At 41.0% G+C, this 25,920-nt stretch overlaps 2 protein-coding genes across 28 annotated transcripts in view; both read left to right on the forward strand.

The window, feature by feature from the left end:
• The window catches only part of MCF2L (MCF.2 cell line derived transforming sequence like), a 120,392-nt gene extending 110,110 nt beyond the window's left edge, over positions 1–10,282 (forward strand). For 8 of the 24 annotated variants that reach the window (XM_083501108.1, XM_083501113.1, XM_083501106.1 and 5 more), the window contains 6 exons: positions 1,768–1,827; positions 2,137–2,211; positions 6,113–6,231; positions 7,086–7,198; positions 7,790–7,893; positions 8,012–10,282. In XM_083501108.1, the coding sequence (XP_083357234.1) occupies positions 1,768–1,827; positions 2,137–2,211; positions 6,113–6,231; positions 7,086–7,198; positions 7,790–7,893; positions 8,012–8,106 (566 nt within the window). In that variant the 3' untranslated portion in view covers positions 8,107–10,282. Of the gene's footprint in view, positions 1–1,767; positions 1,828–2,136; positions 3,215–3,476; positions 6,232–7,085; positions 7,199–7,789; positions 7,894–8,011 lie in introns of all 24 variants that reach the window. The other 16 variants (XM_083501102.1, XM_083501103.1, XM_083501104.1 and 13 more) reach the window with 5 other exon arrangements.
• Positions 10,283–14,180: 3,898 nt separating this feature from the next.
• On the forward strand, positions 14,181–25,512 carry F7 (coagulation factor VII). 4 transcript variants are annotated; one of them, XM_083501261.1, is made up of 9 exons: positions 14,181–14,432; positions 15,962–16,141; positions 18,161–18,321; positions 19,277–19,301; positions 19,382–19,495; positions 19,685–19,825; positions 21,646–21,752; positions 23,522–23,642; positions 24,782–25,512. In XM_083501261.1, the coding sequence occupies exons 2-9, from the start codon at positions 15,985–15,987 to the stop codon at positions 25,360–25,362; spliced, it is 1,407 nt and encodes a 468-aa protein (XP_083357387.1). In that variant the 5' UTR covers positions 14,181–14,432; positions 15,962–15,984; the 3' UTR covers positions 25,363–25,512. The 4 variants fall into 4 exon arrangements, with proteins under 4 accessions (XP_083357387.1, XP_083357388.1, XP_083357389.1 ...); XM_083501262.1 differs by having other exon boundaries at positions 14,182–14,271; XM_083501263.1 differs by lacking the exon at positions 14,181–14,432 and adding an exon at positions 15,319–15,713.
• Positions 25,513–25,920: the final 408 nt, after the last annotated feature.

Genomic DNA, 25,920 nt, shown 5'->3' on the forward strand with positions numbered 1-25,920 from the left:
GCACAACCTTCTGGTTTACCTTTGACTCCTCTGTTCTTTCCCTCTATCCTTTTCCTCTCTGTCTTCATTTTATTGACGATACTATCTCAAATTTCTCAGTTCTCTCTCTCTCTCTCTCTCTCACACACACACACACACACACATTGCAATGTACAGTATTACTAATCCCCAAAGCCAGAAAGGTAAATTTTACAAAGCTAGCTGCTTTATTTTTGTTCAGTACACACTGTAGTTGCCACTGTTTGTATGTGTAGAAATATTAGCTTGAATCCAAGGAAGAGGCCTATATACACCATTCCGAAGAGTCCTTAGACACTCTAGATCAGGTTTTTGCAGGGAGTTGGCATTGAATGCACAGGAATTAAAAGACTTGGAAACTTTGCCCACAGTACTTAGGATTCAAACCGTTAGGATTTGTGTATTTCCAAAATGGTTCTTGTAACTTCAAAGCCTTAACTCTTGATTTTTCAAAGCCCTGATTAAGGACTTGAAAAATTCAAAAGAACAGCTGTCAGGCCTTGAGCCATGAAGCTAATGTAAAATATGAGGCTAAATAGAAGGATTGAAATGATTTTTGTTGACAAGATTATAAAGTTGCTTTAGCATCTTTTCATTAGAGCTCCCAGCCATAAATCACCCAAACTTTCTAGCTGTTGCCTTTCTGTTCAGATAGGAAGCCCTTGCTCCTTACTCTCTTTTTCAAAATACTCTGTAGCAGGAGACCTGGAGCTGGGAGGGAGCTCCACAAAAATTGTAAGATGTGTTGCACACCAACCAGAATGCTTTTCTGTGAACAATGAATGTTCAAACTTCATTTGTGGTGGGGATTGGGGGGTGGGGGCAGTATTAATCAATCAATCAATCAATCAATCAATCAATCAATCAAGTCCCTCCTGGTTATTAAGGACTGAGATTGTACTTGGAGATAAACAAGGTGTCTAGGAAAGTAAGGTTCAAGCTCTATAAGTTTGAATTGGCTTAATTTTTGCCAGATATTTGGAGGCAATTAATGCAGTTTTGGGATCACTGTCACGATGTGTTCCCAGTGGACAACTCCTTCCACTCTTTTCTCATGTTCCATGCTGTGTTCTGTCATCTCTAAAAACTTACCTGGGAAACCCAGCCAGATGGGCAGGGTATAAATAATAAAATAAAATCATCATCATCATTAACTCAGTTTGTTACTGGAGAAGGAATGCACTTGCTTTCTTCAAGAAAGCTTTTTATCAAGATGAGCTGTTGTTTTCTTTTTAAAGAGACCCTTTTGAAATGTCATTTTCACAGGTCCCTAAGGAAAAGAGGTTGTGTGTTTTTCCACCACAGAAGGTGGGCTTAGTCTTGCTCTCAGAGCTGTTATCTCTGATAGCATTTTCCTTTGTACCGTTTTACATGAAAGCGTTTTAAAGCCCTGCCCTGTTCTGGGCTGCTTTAAATTATTATTACAGTGCTTTGGTTGTGGGAGCTATGTTCACACCTATATGAATACACAGTGGTTCCATGCTGATAGTGAATAACTTATCTAAATTGTCCAGGAAGACATGTTGAGATGTCATTCACACTATAACCATGGAGCTTTTACAAGATTGAAAGGAGTGACCAACAATATGCATCAATTGCCCTGATGGAAAAAGTCTCTTTTTTCTCTCTCTCCTTCTCTTTAACAACCCCATTACCTTTGAGTTCTTTCTGGAGAAGCTGCCAATGAGTGCAGCCAGCTACTTAAAGTTCATATTGGTAAGCACTAATATTCCATGCTTGCCTTGACAGAAACAGCGTCTCCTACCGCTAAAAGCCAGACTTTGCCAATGATCCTTCTTTCACGACCAGGTATTGATCCAGGATTTAGTTTCATTGGAATAAAATGATATATAAATAAAGAAAATTGCTTTGCTACCAGCTTTTTAATATTTGTACATATAACCACAAATATGCACTTTTTAATTATTCCTAGATTTTAAAAATGTTTTTTTCCTTGCTTTTATTAATACCAGTTAAAAGTATGAGATTCTATTTTTGTTTTCCAGTCTAAACTCAAAGGTAATTTTCATGCAACCCACCTATTTTCTCTCTCTCTCGAATTCTTCAATATCTCTTTCTTGTCTCTCCGTCTTTTTTTGCCTGTTTGCCCTACTGCAGCTTCTCCTACCAGCCCAGACAAAAACACTAAACGACATGAAGTAAAGAGTGATCCAACTCCTTTGGGTTTGAGAGGTAGAGTGGAGCCAACTTTCCAAACTTGAAATCGCAGAACCCTAACAGTAGCATGCACTTCGCTTTGACTGAAATTGCCGCATCTGGTAGCCAACAAAGCAATGCAATTTTCTGTACCTTCACTTAAGTTCAGGGACAAATGTGCCAGGAAACCACATTGTGTGAAAAGCTGAGAGATGAGAACCTAGGAGTAGAGCTGGGGCAGATAGGTTGCTGCAACATATAACCTGATAAAAAGATAGCAAACGTTAGGAAGGGTGGAGGGGAGAAATGATAGATCTATGTTTGATAAATAGTGCGAGGCTATTTCATTTTAATTATGATTGAGTGGAATCTAGTTTCCAATTGCAAGCTCAGGGTGGAAGGTGGTATCACAGCAACAGCGTAATGCACTGGGAATATTTATTATTCAGTTCTTTCACAGATGCAAGTTCTGTGTTAACTTGGAACAGGGCCAAGTGGGTCAGCACTACTTATCTTTTACTAGCAGCCCAGCGCAGGCAAGGTAACGTATCTCTTCTGGGGCCACATGGACTTTGTGCATGGTGTGATGTGTGCTGTGACTCGTGGCTGCTTTTAAGGGCTTGCTTTGGCTTTCCTCTAACATATTGTAGTTTCACAGATGACACGAAGCACAAGTCTTGCAGGAACTGCCCCAAAACTGAAAACCTCATTTCAGGGAGGGGGGTGGTTGTTCAACTTTCCTCATTTATAGCTAGAATTGGGAATTGTTCCTTCTTTTTAAATTGGTTTTCAGTCTGCCTGGAATCTTATTTGTATGCTATCCTTCCTCCAAAAAGCTCAGGACAGCATCCATCCTGGTAGTCCCTCCCCATTCCATTGTGTGGGGTTAATTCCACTGAGGACTGAGTGGGAAAAAATCAGAGTTTCCAGCAATGTCCAAAAAGGCAGCATGATTTAGACTGGGGCCAGGGATCCTCCCTCCCCAAATATTGTGCCTGACCCCTGACCATTAGGTCCAGTCGTGGCCGACTCTGGGGTTGTGGCGTTCATCTCGCTTTATTGGCCGAGGGAGTCGGCGTTCAGCTTCCGGGTCATGTGGCCAGCATGACTAAGCCGCTTCTGGTGAACCAGAGCAGTGCACAGAAACGCCGTTTACCTTCCCGCCGGAGCGGTACCTATTTATCTACTTGCACTTTGACGTGCTTTCAAACTGCTAGGTTGGCAGGAGCAGGGACCGAGCAACGGGAGCTCACCCCGCCGCAGGGATTCGAACCACCGACCTTCTGATCGGCAAGTCCTAGGCTCTCTGGTTTAACCCACAGCAAAGGATACTCCCCACGCCACCCCAAGCTGCTATTTGAACCAGGCAATGGCATCAGGGATTCCAGGTTTGGAACTCCATCCAATGTATTTTGGTCCTGAAAAAGAGACCTAAGGCCAACGAATGAGCATCCTCATGGCAGAGTAGGGTTTTAAGCCCAAAATTACCCCTAGTCCAAGTGCAACCTTCTATTCACTATAAAAGTGTTATGATTAGCATGGGCAGTCACAACCACTTCTCAAGGAGTTGTGCTCCACCTGTGTCCCTTGTGGAAGCTGGGTCATCCAACGTCCCATGACATGAGAAGGGCAGTGGGAAGCTACACAGGTCCCCAAGTGTAGCTTCCCACATTTCCCACAGTCATGAATGGCAGCCATTTGCATTTATACAGGTGAAAGTAAATAGCTATACAGTATTTATTGGCAGCATGGGGCTGGGGGAGCAAACGTCCCAATGACCTTCTTTGGGAAGAGCAGATTCTGATCCACCCCAAAGGGTCTTGCCAACCGCTGCTCATTTAATTTGCCTAATTGTAATTAATGGAAGGCATTGACAATCAGACTTGTTTTAATCTGCAGAGCAGCACTGTAGATTTCATTTCTTGCTCACACTAGGGGAATGTGACACAGAGAGAGTGCAGGGAACTCATACAGTATCCTTGTAGCTATGTTGAAGTGGGTTGTTTTTCAATAAGCAGGTTTGGAAATCTGTTGTACGAGTTTTATTTGGGATTATTTATTTAGAAGATGAGATACTCAGAAATAACAGTAGCTTTTAGTCTACTCTCAGTGAGAAATATAAGTGTACCATTGCCAACACGTGCATGATTTGTTATTGTGTCCATTGTTGTATCCTGTTGTTGTGATGATGATGTATGATACAAAAAGCACAAATGAAGAGATTTTTCTCATTGCACGCTATTTGGGAGGCATAGAGGGAGAATTGGTAATTTTTTGCAGTATAGAATTGTTCAGCTTTAAACTCAAGCAAGTATGCACACACATGCACACGCCATATCTATGCTAGCACATAGGTGTGAAAAAAGAAAAACAAAGACAAGAAGAGATCAAATTATATGCTGCTTTGTTGCGACATGGTAAACTAAATACATGTTTTATTCATTGGAATGGATATTCATGAACTTCCAAGGGATACTTTAGTGTTCAACATGAAAGCGTGGTGTTCCCAACCTGATGAACCACTAGCGGACCATTAATCTGTGTGAAAGTTCTTATCCTAAATTGCACTTGGGAGTAAAGTGTCGTATTCCATTGCATTTTGAGCCAGATACACTTGGCAGATTAAAAAGTGTACCAGTTGAAGCACGTTGTGATGTGTTTGACTAATCACACCTGTCTCCCACTGTTTGAATTACCGTTTATGACATAAATAGCAGGACCTTTTATTTTCCTTTTTTTTGGCCTTTTGTTTTCTTACCTTGTAAGTTTTTGTCACCTAACAAGACTTTGAGGAGTCATCAGAATGAGTTATCTATTCTAGCAGTGCCATAGAAAAACAGGCTGAGGTTAATCACCAACAACATGGAGTGGCTAACCCTTTTCGGCCCAAAGATTGCATTAATCCTTGTCTAGCACTCCAGGGAAGCATGGCATCTGTGAATGTCACTCCTTGAACACTCTCATAGCCTCCCTGATCTATGCAGATCATTGCCCCCTCCCTGCTCATCAAATGAGCAATCAGATGACTTGAAACAAATTGCATCCCCATAAGGATGTTGGGATGAAGTGTTTTAAACCCTTCTGTTCACCCCAATTCTATATCTACATTGTGGGATTTTTATTTTTTTCCTGCAACTCCAAAATCAGTGGGGTTTCAGAGAACCAGAAAATTTTTCTTGAGGTACCTGATACCTAAGGTTAGCCATCTCTTATTTATAGGATCTAATAAATTTAATAATACAGTCATACCTCGGGTTGAAATAGCTTCGGGATAAGTATTTTTGGGTTGCGCTCTGCGGCAACCTGGACGTAACAGAGCACATTACTTCCGGGTTTCTCCGCTCGCACATTCGCAGAGGGTCAAAATGATGTCACGCGCATGTGCGGAAGCGGCGAACCGCGACCTGCAGACGCGCAGACGTGGGTTGCATTCGCTTCTGGATACAAACAGGGCTCCGGAACGGATCCCGTTCACATCCAGAGGTACCACTGTAGTTTGGCTTGGGGAAGAACATTGGATTGGATCCAGACTCATGGATTGAAATCAATGGGACTTAGTAATGGCAAACCTAACTTAAGTCCCATTGATTTCAGTGGGTTTACTCTAAGCTTGATTTAAGTCTGAATCAAACCATTGTTTTTTGGTTAGGTTCTCATTTCTTACCTGGCTGCAGTTGTTGATCTCACTAGCTGCCTATTAGCACCAAGACGGCATATCACTTAGTACAATTGAATTGGTTCAAAGGATATCTAGTGTTTTGTTGTAACTGTTCGAAGTGTATCCCCCCGTTTTATATAGAAGTCGCAACTAAATGTCAAATAAATAAATAATACTTTTCTGAGTATTAAAAAAAAAACCCCTTCATGGCTATTATATCAAAACAGTTCAGTACTTGCTTGAGAAGCTTCAATAACAGTTGCTTGTTTGTTTATTAAGGATGGTCTAAAACATCTCAGTCACTTGATGCTTCTGAAGAAAATGATGGCTGGTCCAGTGCAGAGGATCCACTTAATTCCTCAGATGCAGAAGAAGAAGTAAAAGTAGAGAAAAAGCTGGTAACTAATATATTTTCATGTTTCTAGGAGGGAGGAACATATAATGTATGAACCTGGCCACAGTGACTAATCTCCCATAGACCCCTTGGAGATGGTGTCTTTGGAAATAGGTTGTCAATCAGAATGTATGGTATGCAGCAGATGACAACCTTTTGTTTTATCTGTAAGCGCCCTTGAGTCCCTGTCAGAGAAAAAAGGTGGGGTATAATTATTATTATTAGTAGTAGTAGTAGTAGTATTAGTATTTATTATTATTATTTCAGTGACACTGGTAGAATGAACAGTGAGTTGATAATAGTTTTGCAGCACTTATTCTAATGTAGCCTAACTCTGTAATTGGTATCTGCAGTATGTTGTTATTGGGGGGAGGCGGGAATGGGAGGAAAATGAACAGGGTGCACTTTGGTGTACCATTGGAGAAAGGCTAAACCAGAGATAGTTAATGTGGTGCCCTCCAAACTTCAACTCCCACCATCCCTAACAATTGACCAAGCTGGTTGGGACTGATAGGAGTTTGTAGTTTGCACCATGTTGGCTAATCATGGGCCAAACTGACACAGTTAAGTCCCATGGAATGCTAGTGAAATAATTCAGAACTCCATAACCCTTTCCCTCTTATATTTCTTGGTTGTACAGGACTGTGACAATCCTGGAAAATGTGTTTTAAATTAGGTTTTTATATATATGCATAGTCACTCTAGATGTGATTCTGCTTCTCAGTTATGAGGGAGAAATGCTCCACATGCATAATACATAAGTCACATTAAAAAAACACCATAAAATCTGTCTCAGAGTTAATAGCTATTTGATTATTTCTCATTAAACCAATTGTATCTTCTACTGTATATGTTTAGACTCCTGGTAAATACACTGTTGTGGCCGATCATGACAGAGGAGGCCCTGAAGACCTGGTGCTGAAAAGCGGAGAGTTAGTTCAGCTGATGCATGAAGGAGAAGATGGACTTTGGTATGAAGACCAATATTTTAAGACACAATGTCCGCAAAAGCACCTTGGCCTGGTGCAATGTCCAGATGTGTAAATATAGTTAAGAGATTTGGAAAGGGCAGTGAGATTGTTCAGTTCCCATTGCTGATTTCTCAGTATTGTTTCTGACCTCTTTCAGTTCCTGAAACTGGTTTGCAAACCATGGATACGGTTGATAAGGAAGTATTCCCTTAACCATGGCTAAAGCTATCAGATGGATGGGTGGAATTCACTAGAAAAGGGGACTTCATGGGGAACTATCACTCTAACCTGGAATGTTGTTAATTTAGAGCAGAGTTTCCCAAACTCGGGTTTCCAGCTGTTTTTGGACTACAACTCTCATCATTCCTAGCTAGCAGGACCGGTGGTCAGGGATGATGGGAATTGTAGTCCAAAAACAGCTGGATTTTGGGAAACCCTGATTTTAGAGTATTACAATATGCACCAGAAGAAATACAAAAAAATGTTGACTGCCTCTAAACAAGGGCTACTTTGCTTCCAAATGAGGCCTAATATTTTGATGCTATAATTTTTTTAATAGTTTAAAAGCAAAAAAATAAAATTGTTCCCTAGGTATGTAAAGAATCTGACCACAAGCAAAGAAGGTTGGGTTCCAGTTAACAGTTTGTTGGTGCTGCTTGGCAACTCAAAATCTGCTATATCTCTGAGCAGCTCAGGTATGATTTTCATTGTAAATGCTTTGGTTTAGCAGAGTGGCACTTAATTTGTCAAAGAGCCCAGTACCAAGTTAGCTACAAATATATTTCTCTGTAAATTTGTGTTCCTTCCATCCAGAGTCTGCAGCTGGTTCCAGTACACTGAGCTCATCTTCAAGCTACAGTGAGAGTTGCAACGTCAGCAGCATCAGCTTCTCGGACATAAAGGGCTAACCTGTTAAAACCTCCATGAAGACTCTTGTGAAACTGTCAAACTTCTAATGCAAATGCTGGATGTTAAATGAAACAGAGAAGCTACCATCACTTGCATCTCTCTCCATTCCCCAACACACACACACGTTTCATTGGTAGCTTACAAAATCTTTTTTATTAAAAAAAAAGACATTGAATAATAAAAAAAGAAAATTTTATATAAAAAAATAAAAAGACATTGAATGAAGATGTAAAGGATTGCCAGCAGCATGGAGTGGAAGAAGTGCGCTTTGTTGGAAAGAGAATCTTCTGGAAGGTGCATTATCATTTTCCTAGAAAAAAATGAACCTGGACAGGGATAATGTGGGAGAATACTATGAAGAAACCAGGTTGTGTCCATTGGTGTGAATCTGTACAGTAAAACAATGAATATATGTTAATATATAATTAATATGAAGTTAATTGATCATGTAGAAGGAAACAGCAATGTGATCTTTACAGGTCATTTAACATGAAATCCTCCTTGAGGCAATGTGTTAATATGCAGGAAATCTCTTACAGCATCAGGGGAATCCATTTTGATCTGGCTGTGGTTCCTGGCTTGGTTTTTCTGAACCACTGTGCTTTATCTAGCCATGAGCTTGTTCGTAATCTTTGCTTCAAAAAAAATAGCAATTCCACTTCAACAGAGACTATCCCCTTTCCTTTCCTTTTTTTTTTTAAACAATCTATGGCGATAGCCCTTTTGAGATATTTTTACCATCAAGGACAATTGTTTACAAGAATGCTGGTAATTTCATAAGTTGTTTGGTAAAACAAACCCCATTTTTTAATTATCAAGTAAATACCGGAACACGTTTTATATGGGTTGAACTTAAACATTCTATAATAGCAAGCAATTGTCTTTTACCGTTAGAAGATGCCTACAATTCTTCTAAATGAAACCTTTCTAAATCTTTCCTGGTGCTTAATTTTCTATGAAATGCATGAGTATGTCATTTGAGCAGGGAAAAATCATTGTGGGCATAGTTTTAAAATAAACGAAGATGAAAATCATGCGCATTTCATTTAACACATGTGAAATAGAGCAATGCTGTGTAAATTGCTGTTCCCCCTCAAGCTACGATTTATAAATCTGCCTTACCAAAGGCTAGTAGTATGTAAACTGATGTATAAACCACATTGGATTCATCCATACACCTGAATTAATTTACAGCTCATAGCGTATGTACCTCATTCATATATTATTGAAGAAGTGAATGTTTGGTGGTCAGCACTTAATGAATACTAGGCAATTAGAATCTGGAAAGATAAAACTAATTTGGATTTTGCTTTTTTCCTGAAGTATAAATAGCATCTCAGATTGTTGTTTCAAACGTCAGGAACAAGTTCTGGCTTATAGTTAACAATCAAACTGTGACTGGCTCTGGTCAGTGCAGAATTTTATATCTGTTTGTATATGTTCATATTTATATATGTGTGTGTATGTGTATTAATGTAAAATATGTATTTATACACTTCCGGCTGCTAAAGATGGCCTCTGTATGTCCTAAATTTCTTAATACGGCAGCAATGTAAAGGTTGTACAAGGCTTTACTTTATATATTTTCCAGCACAGGAAAGTACATCTCTTGAAAGCATCTTAAACAAACGAGATTGTGCCAGCCAAGGCACTGTCTGTCCTGTTGTGGTCATAAAATAGCAATAGTCTTTTGTAATTTATTTTGTAAATAGGAGTTTGGGAGTGGGGACCCCTCTATTGCAAAATCGTCCTAGAAGGAAGAATACAATTATGATGCATCCACAGGCCTTCATCATCACAAACACAAACACACACACACACACACACCCCTTCCTCTGTCAGTGGCCCTAGCTTGGGATACTGCCAAAAAAATGACTTTTCTTGCATAGAATTAATAAATTGGTTTATTGCTTCTCTGGCTCAAGTGAGAGGAGTTATTACGGGGAACGAAAACCACAGAGAAAGCCCTTCTATTAGAGGCTGTCTCTTTTTACATTGTCCCTGACAATGCCTTTTCCTTGTTCATGTGGTTGTACATATACCATTGCACTTTAATATGACCCACGTTTCAATTTTCTACTGCTGTTGTAAATTACAATTACAGGATCTGATGTCTTTATTGTATATGTATGAAATTTTGAATAAAATTCAGCATTTCTTGCTGGGTCTCCTCAACATGATGGTGATGTCTATTTTGTGTGGGTGTGTTAACATGGTACCACAGTGTGTCGGAAGTTGATGCAGCAAATCTTAACGGAGGAATCCTATGTACAAGAAGCTGGCGTAAAGCAAAGCATTTGTAAATAAAGCCAGCAGAAAGCTACACCAGATCCAAACCCCATTCAGCTTAGGCTTTTGCCTAAGCCTAACAAAGGGGAAACAATATTTTCAAATAATATTCTGTGTTGGGTTGCCGGATCATGTGACTGAGCCGAACTGGTTCAGGATCCAACCTAAATCCTCCCTTTCTGGTCCCAACTCCAAACCCCAGATTCTTTGCTCAGCACCAGCATATCTCTGGCTGAGCTAGAGATCCTCAGTTTCTCAATCTAGCAGATCTTGCCATGGGAGTGCCCCTTAAAGTGTGCCTGTCCTCTGTTTAAATATATATATATATTTGTGTGCACTGGGCATCCTAAACACTAGCAGTAATATCCCTATCCCAAAAAAACTTTGGGGTTGCTTTTTGTTGTGAAAGATACCAAGTCATTGAATCCACGACAAGTCAGGATTGAATTTGCTAAAGTGTACATTGCAGATGGAAAGGGACTTGGTGGATAGCAATGGGGAGACTGTTGAAGGCAGTGCTTTTTTCCCCTGGGGATACGCAGGGGTACGCATACCCCTGTACATTTTGTGGATCTAAGTTTGGCCTCATTGAGGGGAAGTATTTCAATATGAGTAGGAAAGTGAGAGTACCCCTAAACATTTTTTTAGAAAAAAAACCACTGGTTGCAGGCATCAGGCAAAATTATTTCAAGTCTTAACTTCTAACCAATATCAATGTGTTTTAACAAATTCTGGCAGAAAAGGGTTCTAAATAATAAGGGGGGGGGTCCCTTTCATGCACATCCCCTACCTCAGCTTGGGTTGACGATTCAATACTATTCAAATGGCATTCTTGCAGACCCAGCAATGAGCGCAAACAGAGCGCAAATAATGTCTCTTGCAGAGGGCCTGAGGTTAGCCTCACTCAGATGGCTCTCTTCATTCCAAGCTGCCTCTTTAAGGGCAACCATAAGCTCTCTACTGCAGCTTTTAAATGGCTTTTGCACATTGAACATGGAAAGGATGCAAACCTTTAGCTAGTGGGTCTGTTTGGTTTTCTGTCTGCCCGGTAATCTTAGGCCAAGTAGCAGTTAGTGCTGGATGTTTAAGAGGAAATGCTTCTAATTTGTGGCCATCCTACTTTCAGCAATCTGTGTTGCTGGAACGTGCAGGAAGGCATCTTTAACTGACCCATTTTCATTGGCAGCCATGGGGTGGGGTGGGGGTGGGGACTGGCTTAGGATCCCAGTGCTCTGAAGGCAGCCCTGTATAGGGAAGTTTTTTTATGTTTGATATTTTACTGTGTTCGATGTTTTGATTTGCTGGAAGCCAGCCAGAGTGGCTGGGGCAACCCAGTCAGATGGGCAGCATATAAAAAATGTAATTGTTGTTATGGCAGTCGGCAGGGAGAAGGTATAGTATGCTGTTTTCCAGATTTAAATGCCCCTCTCTGCTGCTGTTCTGTCAAACCGGCAGTGGTTTTTCCTGATAGGCTACACATCTGTATGTGTTTTAATAGGGGAAATGGCATGATCTGATTATTATTACTACTTTTAATAAATAAAAACTGTCAGCATATTGTTATCCCAATCCAGTTCATGTTCTGCCAGATAGCTGCTATCAGGAGACCCTAATTGTATATTGTTCGCATGGAATCTAATTTGGTCCTTGTATGCCAAAAGGAGGAGAGGAAGTGATTTACAACCTGCATAGACTTCTGCCATCATCTCTATAATATCATCTCAGATGAAGAAAAAACAGTGACCACCGCCACTATAACATTTCTCAATTCTCTTAACCCTACGGTCTCCAAAACTTCCTCTTGTCTCCTCTCTTGCAGAAATTCCCTCCCTCCCACTTCCTTTGTGCATTGTATTTTTAACCAACAGTATCACAGACTAAACCCACAGTATTCTGCCACTGTATCCCAAGTTACTGCAGTACATTATAGAACTCCTATGTTGAGGCATGTTCATATTACCACTTGCTCCACATCCAATGCGCTCTCACTGCTAGTTTTTTGAAACCACATTCACATATCATTAGTCACAATTCATATCGATCCTATCGTTTCTTGACAAATACTGCTGTTTGGTGGATTTTTCTCTTACACCAACTTCAGTCTGACTAGAAAACTGGATGTGAAGTAAGTGGTAATGTGGACATTTCAGGCAGCCATCACAGCATGTGCAGATCACAGCTTCATGGATAAGAGTTGGCAGGGGGGTTGCAGGGTGCAGAACCCACCCACCCCAAATGTGTGTGTGTGTGGTGAAGAAATCCACCCCCCTCCACCTCTTGATGTGAACAATTCTGTTCTAATCTGTCTGGAAACACAGTGGAGAAGAATAACCTCACTTCATTTTAAGCCACTGTTGTCAACATAACCTTGCACTTCTGTAGCTATCTCCTGCACATTACAAATACGCTCCTTGTCCCAACTTTCGGAAGCGTAGCCATGTTAATCTGTTTAGCAGCAAAATCAGCAAGGTACCGAAGCATCTTGAAGACAAGCGGATGAAAGATTGCATAACCTTTTGTGGACTAAAGTTAACTTCATGGGGGGGGGGGAGATACTCCTGGTACCAGACAACCAAAGCATAGTCTGTACTTAACATTGCCTGGTGCAAGGAATGTATTTTGTACCAGGAATAGGAATTTGAGATAAGGAAAGGCCAGTTCATACTGTCCACCTAGAAAATTCCAGTAACAGAATGGAAACATTCTTTGATTTATGCTTCATTAGAGCTGTAGAACAAGTCTAAGGATTAATCAATCATTTGATAAAATCAAAGTGCATAGGTATTACGGAGTTTGTGTTAGAGGATCTGCAATGAATACCAAAAAACCCCAAGCGTCTATGTTTTCCAGGGACAGTGCCAGATTTACAGAAGCTGTCTCTGTTTCTGATTTGATCCCATAATGTCCTGCTTTTCCTTAGGATGTCCCTATATTCATCAGAGAAATGTTGGAGGGTATGGAGTTATGTGACCCCCCCCGACATAGCCCTGCATAGGGAATTTTTTTTAATGTTTAATGTTCTTTTGTGTTTTTATATATGTTGGAAACCGCCCCAAGTGACTGGGGAAACCCAATCAGATTTGTGGGGTAATATTATTATTATTATTATTATTATTATTATTATTATTATTATTAATATTATTGAATAGGACATTCCTATTTCCATCAGAGAAATGTTGGAGCATATCTCATCATCACAAAATTGCAAGGTTCAAAAATACTGTCCAGGTAGGTCCCCCACATCTGACCACCAAGAAAGGCACGTCAATGACCCAGTTAGTTATAATGGTGATACAGAAAAGCAAGTACAAATTGGGATTGTTTTTATTATTGGCAGCCCCTCATTTCCTCCTAGATTAAGGTGACAGCGTTCACCAAGGTCAGTGTCAGACCCTGTTGAAAATGGGCTCCCCAAAATTCACCATCCTATTTATGAGTGGCAAAATGAGGGAGGCGGTGAAGATTCTCCAAATATTCCTGGGGGAGGGACGGGTGGCAGAATCATCCCAACAGTTTCAGTATGACTGAAAAAAAGAAATTTCTACACACACACACACACACACAAACACACACACAGCGCCTCTCAGTGAAACTTTATAATTAAGTTTGTAGCAGAGGACAAATGAAGCTTATGGCCTAAGAAAGGACTGGAAGGAATAAGGCCAAATACCAGAAGGGAAGCAGTGCTGCCCTCATGAGGAGCACCCTTTTTGTCGATTTCTTAACAGATCCGCCCAACCCCTTCCATGCACTAGGCCTGGTTTGCTTGTTTTTATGCCTATGCTGGCAGAGCAGACTCCCCACTGCAAAAGCTTGGCCCCATTGAATGTGGGGCAGCAGGGCCAGTCCTCTGGGAGTGCAGTGGAGAGGACAAAGTGAAGGAACCACTCTTCCCCTTCACAAGAAGGGGACATGACTGGGCCGGAGCTGGAGTCCCACCCAAATCTGAAGTGTTTTTGGTGGAGACATGCAAGAGGCCTTCTCAGGGCTGTATACTATACTTTCTGTGGGGAGGCCGCATGCTTGTTTTCCTTTAGTGAGGAGGCTAGTTTAATCTTTCTCATTTGCCGCCTAAGAAGTTTTCATGGTTTGGTGTTCTGCGATTTTCTTAAAGCTCTTCTAATTTTACTTTACATACAGTGCCAGATTACCAAATAGGCCCTGCGATTAAACGCATCAAAACAATAACTGATTTGATCCTGAGAGGAAAATGCAATTGAGTACAGTGGTACCTCTGGTTACATACGCTTCAGGTTACAGACTCCGCTAACCCAGAAATATTACCTCAGCTTAAGTACTTTGCTTTGTAGCCTTTTTAATCCATGGGTAGGAATAATTGTTGCACCTGAGCAGAGGGGTTAATCCAGAGAAAGAGCGTTTTATTCTGCCATTGGGGGGGGGGGCAGAGGCACCTGTGTGATTCAGTTCACAAAAGACAGGCTGCGCCGAAAACATTTTACAAGCAGGTTTTATCCTTTTTTCAAACCCCTTTTTTCCTCTCCCCCTTCACAGATTCTTACATAGAAATGTTGCTTTTCGTTCTCTGACTCTGTTCCCGGAAGTATGTTGCAAATCAATGTACCAGGACAAGGTTATCTTGGATCTGGGAAGCGAAAAGCTTTACTGTTCTCAACTCTGGGTTTGTTACAGCGTTTTTGTTACAGAGAGGACTGCTTAGCTTATGCTTTTTGTCTTAGAGGAAAATGCAGTTTTTAAAATGCGTACTCCGAGGCCTGGCTGGGGGGGGGGGATTCACAAACAGTTTTTAGGGCTTTCTGGGGTAACCCTAACTGTACCCCTTCAGCTTCAGGATGAAACAGAAATCGGGCTCCGGCAGCGCGGCTGCAGCGTGAGGCCCCATTAGCTAAAGTGGTGCTTCAGGTTAAGAACAGTTTCAGGTTAAGAACAGACCTCCGGAACAAATTAAGTACATAACTAGAGGTACCACTGTATTAGGATATATATTCAACTTCCTAGGATTTAGTTCCAGCACTGTTTACACACTTTAGATACTTTTATTTTCTTCATTGTGTTTCACTGGTTCTGTTGTCAGCTGGCTTTCACACTGTGTAGAAAAGCAGGCCTTCCTTCCTCAGGGGTAGGAAACCTCATGGTCAGAGGCTGAATGCAGCTGTCCAGGACACAGCCCTCAACCATCTTCCTAGGCCATTCATTCCCCTTCCCTGTCCACACACCCTTTTCCCAGATGAAAACCCTCTGCAGTCTCCTCAACTGCTTTTTTTCTGGCTGGAATGTGTCCTTGAACTACGACAAAACCTCTTTTTGGAGGAATGAGAGATACGTATTGGATGTTCGTGTATGTAGAAATATATTGGCTTTTTGGTGTGCAAAGGCAAGAGTCACACCTGTTGCCTCGCCCCACTTTTCACCAGCATGTGGCCCCCAGGAGGTTTCTGATGAGGGACGACGGCCCTTGGGTTGAAAAAAGTTTCTCCACCCCTGGTATAAACAGAAATAAATGAACTTAAATCTGATCTTTCTTGTTTGTTCAGCTTTCCACCCATGAAAATTGGTTTGTTACAGCTTCAGTTTTTTCTCTTCCAGTGTTTCTGTTCCCCCTCCTATGAATGGAGCAATTGCAGCAGAACTTTGGTCACCGCGATCTTGCTGAAATATCAGCACACAATTTGGGACACAAGCATTTTGGTTTCATCATGATTTCCTGTCACTTCAGCATTCTGTTTTTCTTCCTTTTCCTGGTGTATCCGCTTTCACCGGCTGCAGGTATGACTCATGAAAAACTGCCATAATGTATAAACTTGAAATGTTTCCTTTTCTTGTAATTTTCTTATTGAAAGTGCAGGGCAATTTTGAGAAAGGATTCAAAAGCTTCTAGATCTTCCTAAAACCAAACTGTTTTGTGTGACACAGCTGCTCATGTGATTACCATAATGATTTAGAAAAATCTGCTGCTAAGCTTAATGGTTAACCAAATTCCCCAGTGCCTCACAGATAGATAAAAAACCAGGTTTTAAACTGAGAGGTCAAAAAAGCAGCAAATCTGACCAACTCTTTTTTATGTATTTCTAAAACCACCATTATCAATTATTGCTTCCATGTAGTTTTCTCTTTGTTGGTTATTGTTTTGTTTAAACAGAACCTGTAGAATAATATCATGAAGAGAGAAACCTATATCACTGTGTTGCCTCCACATCCAGGATTTTACCAGTAATTTTACCAAAATTACTGAAAGGTGGTTTTTTTTGGGGGGGGGGAGCAAATTTTCTGGCATTCACAAAGCTAAAGAGGAAGGGCCGTAATCACAAAAAATTGTGATTCTTTACATTTTGTGAATTATTAGTAAACAAGTTGAGTGAACAGTCCGTTGGCTCAAGTAAGTGATATGTGAGTCTAGCTATAGACTAATCTTCTTTACAATCATAATCTGTAATTATTCAAACTTATGTATTATTTGTGATACACATCATTTGAAAATAGAGGTTAAGTTATTCTTTACTGGAAGGATAAAAGGTGACTAAAACTAAACATGGTAAATATTTGTTCCAGGGTTTCTTTTGCTTAATCCAAAAATAGAATTTAGTTACTAAACTATTTGAATGCACCATAACAGGAATAATATTTATTTATAGAGTCAGCCCATTATTTGACAAAGAGTCAGCTTTCAGAGTGCACATTCTTTGTCAGACAGATGTTTGTTTAGGGGGAAAAGAAAAAGAAACCTTATGAAATATAGACATGTTGGGTTGTATCCAACAAGTCATACTCAGAGTAGACCCACTGAAATACAGGGACTTGACTTACTTAAGTCCATTTATTTTTGTGGGGCTGCTATGAGAATGGCTTAGTTAACTATCAGTCCCGACTATATTTAAGCCTGCTGTTCATGACTTCGAATTAATGAAGTAAATTTGAACACTTGCACTCAAGTGAGGAGCTAATCTTAAAAAGATAGACTTGGGGGGGGTTTTGCATGCTCACAAAGATGCACATGCCTCTTAATTAACAGTTGGTTGGATGCAAGGAACTATGCAGTCAACTTTGTGAATTTTAATTATAATTCTTGAACGTTTCATTGGTAACTGCGTTCGAATCTGATGGGCAGCGAAGAGTAGTTTCTCTGTGGGATGGACAAAGAGGGTTGTTCTGTAACTCAAACGAAAAGAATCACAATGCCCCATAACACAATGAACAGTAAAGTATTTTTCTGGCTTGAAGCATTTCTTCTAAGACTGTGCTAAGTATTCCCCAATTTTGATGTTTATTTTGAAATTGCTCTGGCTCATGTGAGCCTGAGAGACACAGTGGGGGCTCATTAAGCTGCTCATCTGAGGCATGGAAGGCTCCCCTCGCCTCAGCTGAGCAGCCTCGACAAGCCTCTACCTGCAGAGGACACACACACAGCCTGAAGAGATTATCTTTGGGGTGGGTCTTCTGGGGGAGGCACGTTCCTGCACCTTTTTGTCTTGGAAAAAAGCACAGTTTACCAACATAACTTTATGATACCATTGACAAAAGTCATATGGATTGCTACCGCCAGTAAGGTGAAATAGCAGTGAAGGCAAACGAGGGCAAGAAGGAATTGTTGGGCTGAGAAATGGCAACCTGGAAAACCAGGGGACGCTGATCCACACAAAACCCCCCACAGAATGAACTCTCCAAAATGGACATAAAATACAGTATTCTAGGTTTAGTTCCATTCCCTGCTTTCCTCAGCTGTGGAGATATCCCTAATAACCATGCTTTGCAGAGGCAGAAAGCCAAGGATTTTTTTTGTTTTTAAAGTCTTCTTAAAGCATGAGGAAGCAAGCAGTGTGCTACAAAGGAATAAGAGAGCCAACACCATCTTTGAAGAGTTGAAAGCGGGATCACTGGAACGAGAATGCATGGAAGAGAAATGTTCATTTGAGGAAGCCAGAGAAATCTACAAAGATCGCGAAAGGACTGTAAGTAATGTGAAGTAATGGAAGAGCATCTTCCCATTTTGATGACATTTGCCAAATCTGTATTAGAAGCAATGGTTTATAACAAATTGAACCATGGTTTGACATTACATGAGAAACCAATGGCTTCATGCCTTTCCTCCCTAATCCCCTTGCTCACTCCCAATTCCCTCCCAAATCCAAACCAGCAAACTGTGGGTTGTGCTCACCCTCCAAACCAGAACTGCAGACCCTGATTGCAAGTACAAAGTGTAACTTGCCAATTTGAATGTGATTTGCAACTTCTTGTTTGGCGGAGAATTTGCCAGTTCTGATACTCTATAATAGCAAAAAGGTTCCATCTGGTTCTTGTGTCTGATAAAATACCTGTTCTGCCTTTGGTGAGAAAATGGGATTTTGGAGATTACTTGTTTTAAATGCATTAGCGGGAGTTGATAGATCTGTGATTCTTCAGGCCTTGGGGACAGATCTCTGAAGTGCATCATATCTCTTGTACAAACACGTAAATGTAATAAATGTACATACAGTACATGAACAACATGTGGTGTTCAACGTACATTTCCTATATTGCATCTGGTGGGACTCAATTTAAAATACTGGGCGCGGCATTTATAATTTCCTTGTGAAACGTTAAGCAATGGAACACATGCCCAATTGGCTTTTGCATCACCAAAGAAGAACCTATTGCAGGTGAAATTAACAGAGCAGACAGAAAAGCCCCATCTGTGGAGACACTGTGGAGTGTCTGAGTGGGATCAGCCAATTTAAGAGGCAATTCTTGGTTCAAAAATAGGGAAGTTACAAGTAAACCCAGAAGTAAACTAATATTTTGAAGGTTATTATGATAGTAGATGACTTTTCCCAAACTGTTATAGAGTAGATGCTGTTTTACTTAGATATTGACGTTTTTATGCTCATTTTGATTATTTCTCCTGTATCTCTGTCCTTTTCTACTCAGATGGAATTCTGGAAACAATACACAGGTAAACTGACTCATTCTCATAGAAAATTTGCTATTGGAGCTCTTCCTAGAATTTTTGCTGACACTTGAGTGTTTTCATAGATGCTAATGAGTGTGACTCCAACCCTTGTCAGAATGGTGGGACTTGTCATGATGAGTATCAGAAGTACAATTGTTACTGTCCTGAAGATTATGAGGGCAGAAACTGTGAAATTGGTAAGATATTCCTATCATCTATCTATCTATCTATCTATCTATCTATCTACAGTATCTCTCTCTCTCTCTCTCTCTCTATCTATCTATCTATCTATCTACAGTATCTATCTATCTCTATAACGTTTAGAATATAATTCTGCAGGTCTTTTGCAAGGCATTTGGTGAATTAATATGTTCTCATATATTTAGGCCCAGAAACCAGACTGAAATGCATTTATGACAACGGCAACTGTGAGCATTATTGCATCGATATCCCAAATGCAGTACGACAGTGTTTCTGTGCAGAGGGATATAGGCTGGGAAGTGATAAAGAATCTTGTATCCCAGAAGGTAAGGTATAGAACACATCACCACACCAGTTGTATTTCAGGTTACATCCATGGCCTGATAGATGTCAGAGAATATGTAAAAATCTTTTAAAAAAAAAATCTGACAATTTTAATTTAAAATCAAATGGTAGGCTAAAATATGATGGCAGAAAAAAAGATTCCTTGCTATTCCCCATTCAGATAAAATTGTTCTTTCCCACTTAGCAGTTGTATCTTTACTAGCTTATAAACTGAAATATTTACTTTAGGGCTTCAAATACTAATCCAGCTAAACAAAGTTTAACGTCATTGTTCCCAGGATCTAACTACTGGCAGTGCAAGGAAAATGCTTTATGCTGAGTCAGACCATTGGTTCACATAGCTCAATAGTGTCCACACAGACTGGCAGCAGCTCTCCAGGATTTCAGATGGGCCTTTTTCCTTCCTGGAGATATTGAGGATTAAATGTGGCAGGTGCTCTACTATCCTGTTCTCCATTTTCAGTAACTATACAGTGGTACCTCAGGTTAAGAACTTAATTTGTTCTGGAGGTCTGTTCTTAACCTGAAACTGTTCTTAACCTGAAGCACCACTTTAGCTAATGGGGTCTCCTGCTGCCGTCTGTTCTCATCCTGAATCACGATTTCTGTTCTCATCCTGAAGCAAAGTTCTTAACCCGAGGTACTATTTCTGGGTTAGCGGAGTCTGTAACCTGAAGCGTATGCAACCCGAGGTACCACTGTACTGCATGGCTATCTGTCATGCCGCAGCAGTACAGGGTCATCAACTTGTGGCTGGAGTGCAGATTGTGACTTTGCTGGGATATATGCATCAGTTTCAGTCCAACTACTCCCGCTTAACTGGTTTGTTGACTAGGCCAGATGTGACTGTAACAGCCTGTTGGGAATGAGGCACAGAAATTAAAAAAAGAATTGCATGTCACATTCTTTGAATGCATTCAATCAGTGGATTTAAAGGATTTCACAATACAAAACTCCCACCTGAGAATGAGCTTTTTTAATAGGAAAAGTAAAGGTAAAGGGACCCCTGACCATTAAGTCCAGTTGTGAACGACTCTGGGGTTGCAGCGCTCATCTCGCTTTACAGGCCAAGGGAGCTGGCGTTTGTCCACTTCTGCAGACAGTTTTTCCGGGTCATGTGGCCAGCATAACTAAGCCACTTCTGACGAAACCAGAGCAGCGCACGGAAACACCGATTACCTTCCCGTCAGAGCGGTACCTATTTATCTACTTGCACTGTGTGCTTTTGAACTGCTAGGTTGGCAGGAGCTGGCACTAAACAACAGGAGCTCACCCCATCATAGGGATTCGAACCGCCAACCTTTCGATTGGCAAGCCCAAGCGGCACAGTGGTTTAACCCACAGCACCACCCACGCCCCGTGTTTTTCATAGTAGTTAATAACAAAAGATTATAAATTTGCGCTTTAAAATATTGTCACAGTATTAGAAGAAGAAGAAGAAGAAGAGTTTGGATTTGATATCCCGCCTTTCACTCCCCTTCAGGAGTCTCAAAGCGGCTAACATTCTCCTTTCCCTTCCTCCCCCACAACAAACACTCTGTGAGGTGAGTGGGGCTGAGAGACTTCACAGAAGTGTGACTGGCCCAAGGTCACCCAGCAGCTGCATGTGGAGGAGCGGAGACACGAACCCGGTTTCCCAGATTACGTGACTACCGCTCTTAACCACTACACCATAGTCTGAAAGCTCAACTGTATGTTTAAAAATATTATTTACTGATGTTTTGCAATACAGACCAAACTCAGAAGTGGGGAAGGGCTCATACCATGTTTCACGCATAACAAAAGCTACATCTTTTTGCAGTTGATTATCCTTGTGGGAAAATACCACTTCTGGCCAAAAAAAGGGAGGACCGACAGGGAAGAATCGTAGGTGGTTATACCTGTCCTCCAGGTGAATGCCCATGGCAAGTGAGTCTTCAAATAACTTTAGTACAATTCTCTGTCTGTCTGTCTTTGCATCAGAAACACTGAATTGGGGGAGGGGCACAAACAGGTTCCTCTTGACTTTCCATACACTGCATGGTGCATTAGGGGGAAAGAAAACTGTGCCAGATACCTGCATTTCAAAAGAGACAAAACAATATCCAAACAAAACCTCCAACATAACATTCACAAAGTGGTTAAACATTGCAAGGTGTTCAGTGCAGACAGGAGAAGCTTAAATGGCTAGACAACCATTCCTATACTAAAAAAAAAAATCATTTTTGAAAAAGTTATAAAAAATAGACTGATAATAGGAATAGTTACAACACATTTTTTTGCACTGCAGTCAAACAGCACACCTATTTATGAGGTGTGGGCAGGGGTAAGAAACATGAGCAAGAAGTTGTATTTTGAATGTTGGGAAGCGCAACCTTGAGGGAGAACATGCACAAGTGTGCTTTTTGGGGGCTTTTTTTTTGCACAGGAACAGAAAAGCCTGACATGTAATGTGCTTGAATGGAGGTCAAACCCAAAGTTATGTGTGCTGTTTGTTTTGCTTTTGATATTCGGTGTGTAGTTCTCTGGGAAAGGATTCTTAACTTTGCACCTTTACACAGTGTAAACCACCTCTCACCTCCCACTGTCCAAAGCTGCTAATAGCTCTGGGGGCAGAAAAAAGACAGGCATAGATGCTGTACACTCAGCTCTCCCCCTACGTACTAAGTTTTGTAACCACTCTTAGGATGCCTAGACCCTTGCCTTTGCTTTGGTATCTCAGGTGCTCTCCTTGGCAATAAGGACATAAGAGCCCTGCTGGGTCAGAACAAGGCCTGTCAGCTTCAGCATCCTATTTCCTGCAGTGGCCGACCAGATGCCCCTGACAGCCCACAAGCTAGAGTTGAGAGCAACAGGATGTTCTCCTGCAGTTATCTCCAAGCAAGTTAGTATTCAGAGGTGTTGAAGACATCTGATTCTGGTGGTAGTACATAGCTATCACAATTTATCTTTCAGGACTTCATCTAATCTCATTTTAAAGATGCCTAAATTAGTAGCCATCACTACTAAGAGAGAGCCAGTGGAGAGCCAGTGTGGTGTAGTGGTTAAGAGCGGAAGACTCGTAATCTGGTGAACCGGGTTCGTGTCTCCGCTCCTCCACATGCAGCTGCTGGGTGACCTTGGGCTAGTCACACTTCTTTGAAGTCTCTCAGCCCCACTCACCTCACAGAGTGTTTGTTGTGGGGGAGGAAGGGAAAGGAGAATGTTAGCCGCTTTGAGACTCCTTCGGGTAGTGATAAAGTGGGATATCAAATCCAAACTCTTCTACATCACCCTTTAAAGCTGTTTTTAAAGGACTTTTTTTTTTTTTGCCTGTCTTAAATCTCCTGCCATCCAACTTCATTTGATGCCCCTAGGGTTCTAGTATTATGAGAGAAAGAGAGATAGAAACATCTTTCTCCCTACTTTTCCCACACCTTACATGCATTTATACTCAGTCACACCCCTCCTTACTCATCTGTTCGTTTTTTCTAAATTCACCCTTTCCCGCAAACATTGTATCTTTCCTTCATTTGGAGAAGTTGCTCCAGCCTTCTGATTATTTCAGTTCCCCAAAATTTTAAGTGTCATTTAAACAACCTAACCATTCCATTCAGTTGAACACATTACTGGTAGATGTGTTGACAGGTCCTTCATAAATGCCAAGTAAATCATGTTTCTTGTAAAGGGGTTTGCAGTGATGGTTGTTGTATTTTCAGGCTCTCATGATAGAAGGTCAAATGCAGAAGTGTGGAGGTGTTCTGATTGCTCCATCATGGGTAGTTACTGCAGCCCACTGCTTCTCACAAACACGCCGCGAAAAACTCAGGATAAAGCTGGGTGAGTACAGTCCTCAGTGGAATTGAGAAGATAAACTTAGTAAAGAGAGGCTTGCAATTATGCTGTGCTGAAACTACATAGAGCTTGATCCATATGGTTTGACAGTTGGAACAAGCTTCCCTGGTAAAGTGTGGAGAACGAGGTACAAGGTCTTAAAAAACAAAATAAACATTATTGAGTGCTATGCCATGCAGGGAGATCAAATGGCCAATAACTGGATCACTAGATATGTAGATCAAGTAAGACTGTCAGCATTAATAATTGGACATCAGAATCTGATCAGTGTGACACATTCTGCTTCTAGAAACACAGCCTGTAATATGAATCCATCTGTGTGGAGACCAGGGCATTCCATTATGCCCTTCCTTTCCTTGACATAACATCCAAACTCTCAGTAAAGTAGCTTAAACTAAATAAAATATTATGCAGGTAGAATGCCAGCGGGGGCATCAAGGTTCCTGGCTCCCTGGGAATGTATTTGTTCCATTGAGACCAAAGTGGCAGACCTGGAAAAGCTAAAAGATGCAGAGAAGCTGGCAGATAAGGCCTTCAGGGATGTTACAGCTGTGTCCCATTCCCACAGTGATAGGTCCCCTGCTGTCTGGGAGAATGAGGTTCCAGGGAAGGAAATAATTGCCCTGGGGAAGAGTACCAGAGTACCTGCTGGAGGTTCAATAATGGAAAATTATTCTGCCATGCAACAAGAAAATAATCAAAAACATAACCATTAATGACCATGCAGTGCTTCCAGACAACCTGTTTGTTGAGTGGTCATCCTGATTTGTTTCCAGGGAGATTAGACAGTGTTGGCTACAGAATAACAAATTATTCTGATTAGTTTGCATGGAAATTGGATGATTATGATGCATCAAAACTAACGTTATTCCACACATTCCAGCGCATTTTCATGTCGCTTTACAAAATGTCCAGTCTTGGGAAAGTGGGTTCTTTGATGCAAAACCTCCCAATCAATTATAATTGCACAACCTAAATTTGCCAGTGTGTGACCCCAAAATAAAGTCAATCTTTGTGCTATTAATACTCTCTGAATATGAGCCTAAAGACCTGGCTCAACTCTGAGATCTGTGCTATTAAGAAACCTGACACCTGTCGCTTAACAAATGTTCCTGCTTTTCCAGGCAAATACAGGATAGACCAGGAAGAAGAAGGTGAACAGGAAAGAAGAGTTGCTAAAATCATAATCCATGAAAAGTATTCTCCAAAAAAAGTTGAAAATGACATTGCCTTGTTGCAGTTAGCGACACCTGTCAATTTCACAGATTACGTGGTGCCCATATGCTTGCCTCAGCAGCGGTTTGCTGCAGATGTGCTGAGCTTCATTGAATACTCCACAGTGAGTGGATGGGGGCGTCTCTTAGAAGGCGGGGCTACGTCAGCCACACTTATGCAAGTGAGACTCGTCAAAATGCATAGGAAAGAATGTGCTCAGCACACTAACTTAAACATTACAAAGAACATGTTCTGCGCAGGATACCTTGATGGGAGTCGAGATGCTTGTGAAGGTGACAGCGGTGGGCCTCACGCCACTGAGTACAGGAACACGTGGTTTCTAACAGGGATCGTGAGCTGGGGTAAAGGCTGTGCGGCAATGGGCACATACGGAGTTTACACCAATGTCGTAGAATATATTGGGTGGCTAAACAATCACATGCAGAATACCTCTAGCACGGCAGTTGTACATACACCCTCTCAGAATTAAGGCCTATTGAGTTCAATGGGATTTAATCACAGATAAATGTATACAGCATTGCAGCCTTCATTAGCACTTTCCTTGGTTTGTTTTTTTGACACTTGTTTTTCAACATTCTTCGAGCATCGTATATCAATTAAAGGCTATATACCAAATTAACACTTACTTTTATTCATTTTCACAAGTTTATTCTTCAGAATTATTTTTAACATTGCGTCCAGGAAGGGAGCATACACTGTTTATAATCGTAGTGTAATCTTTTAACTTTTTTCACTTACAACAAGAAAAATAAGAATTTGATTGGATTCTTGCAGTCTTAAAAATTTCAGTACAAAAAAAGAGTGGACATGCTTAATTCAGTTTGCATAAGGCAAAGTATTTAAAGTGATAGGAGATGCTGTCTTGGCTTTGTTCCTTTCTCTCTACACAGTTTGTGAATGCTGTGTACATTCCCATCCCTGCTCTTATGCTTTCAACAACCCTGTGAGGCAGGTTAGACTGAGTTAACCAATATGCACATGCACCTGATTTAAGGTACAGAGAAGAGCAACCAAAATGATCAGAGGA

This window comes from Podarcis liolepis (genome assembly GCF_965112155.1).
Source record: "Podarcis liolepis genome assembly, chromosome: 4".
Classification (NCBI taxonomy): domain Eukaryota; kingdom Metazoa; phylum Chordata; class Lepidosauria; order Squamata; family Lacertidae; genus Podarcis; species Podarcis liolepis.

Coding starts and splice junctions, on each gene's coding strand:
- F7 (XM_083501261.1), top strand. CDS start 15,985: ATGGAGCAATTGCAGCAGAACTTTGGTCACCGCGATCTTGCTGAAATA. Junction 16,142..18,160: donor TCCGCTTTCACCGGCTGCAG/GTATGACTCATG, acceptor TTGTTTTTAAAG/TCTTCTTAAAGCATGAGGAA. Junction 19,302..19,381: donor ATTCTGGAAACAATACACAG/GTAAACTGACTC, acceptor GTGTTTTCATAG/ATGCTAATGAGTGTGACTCC.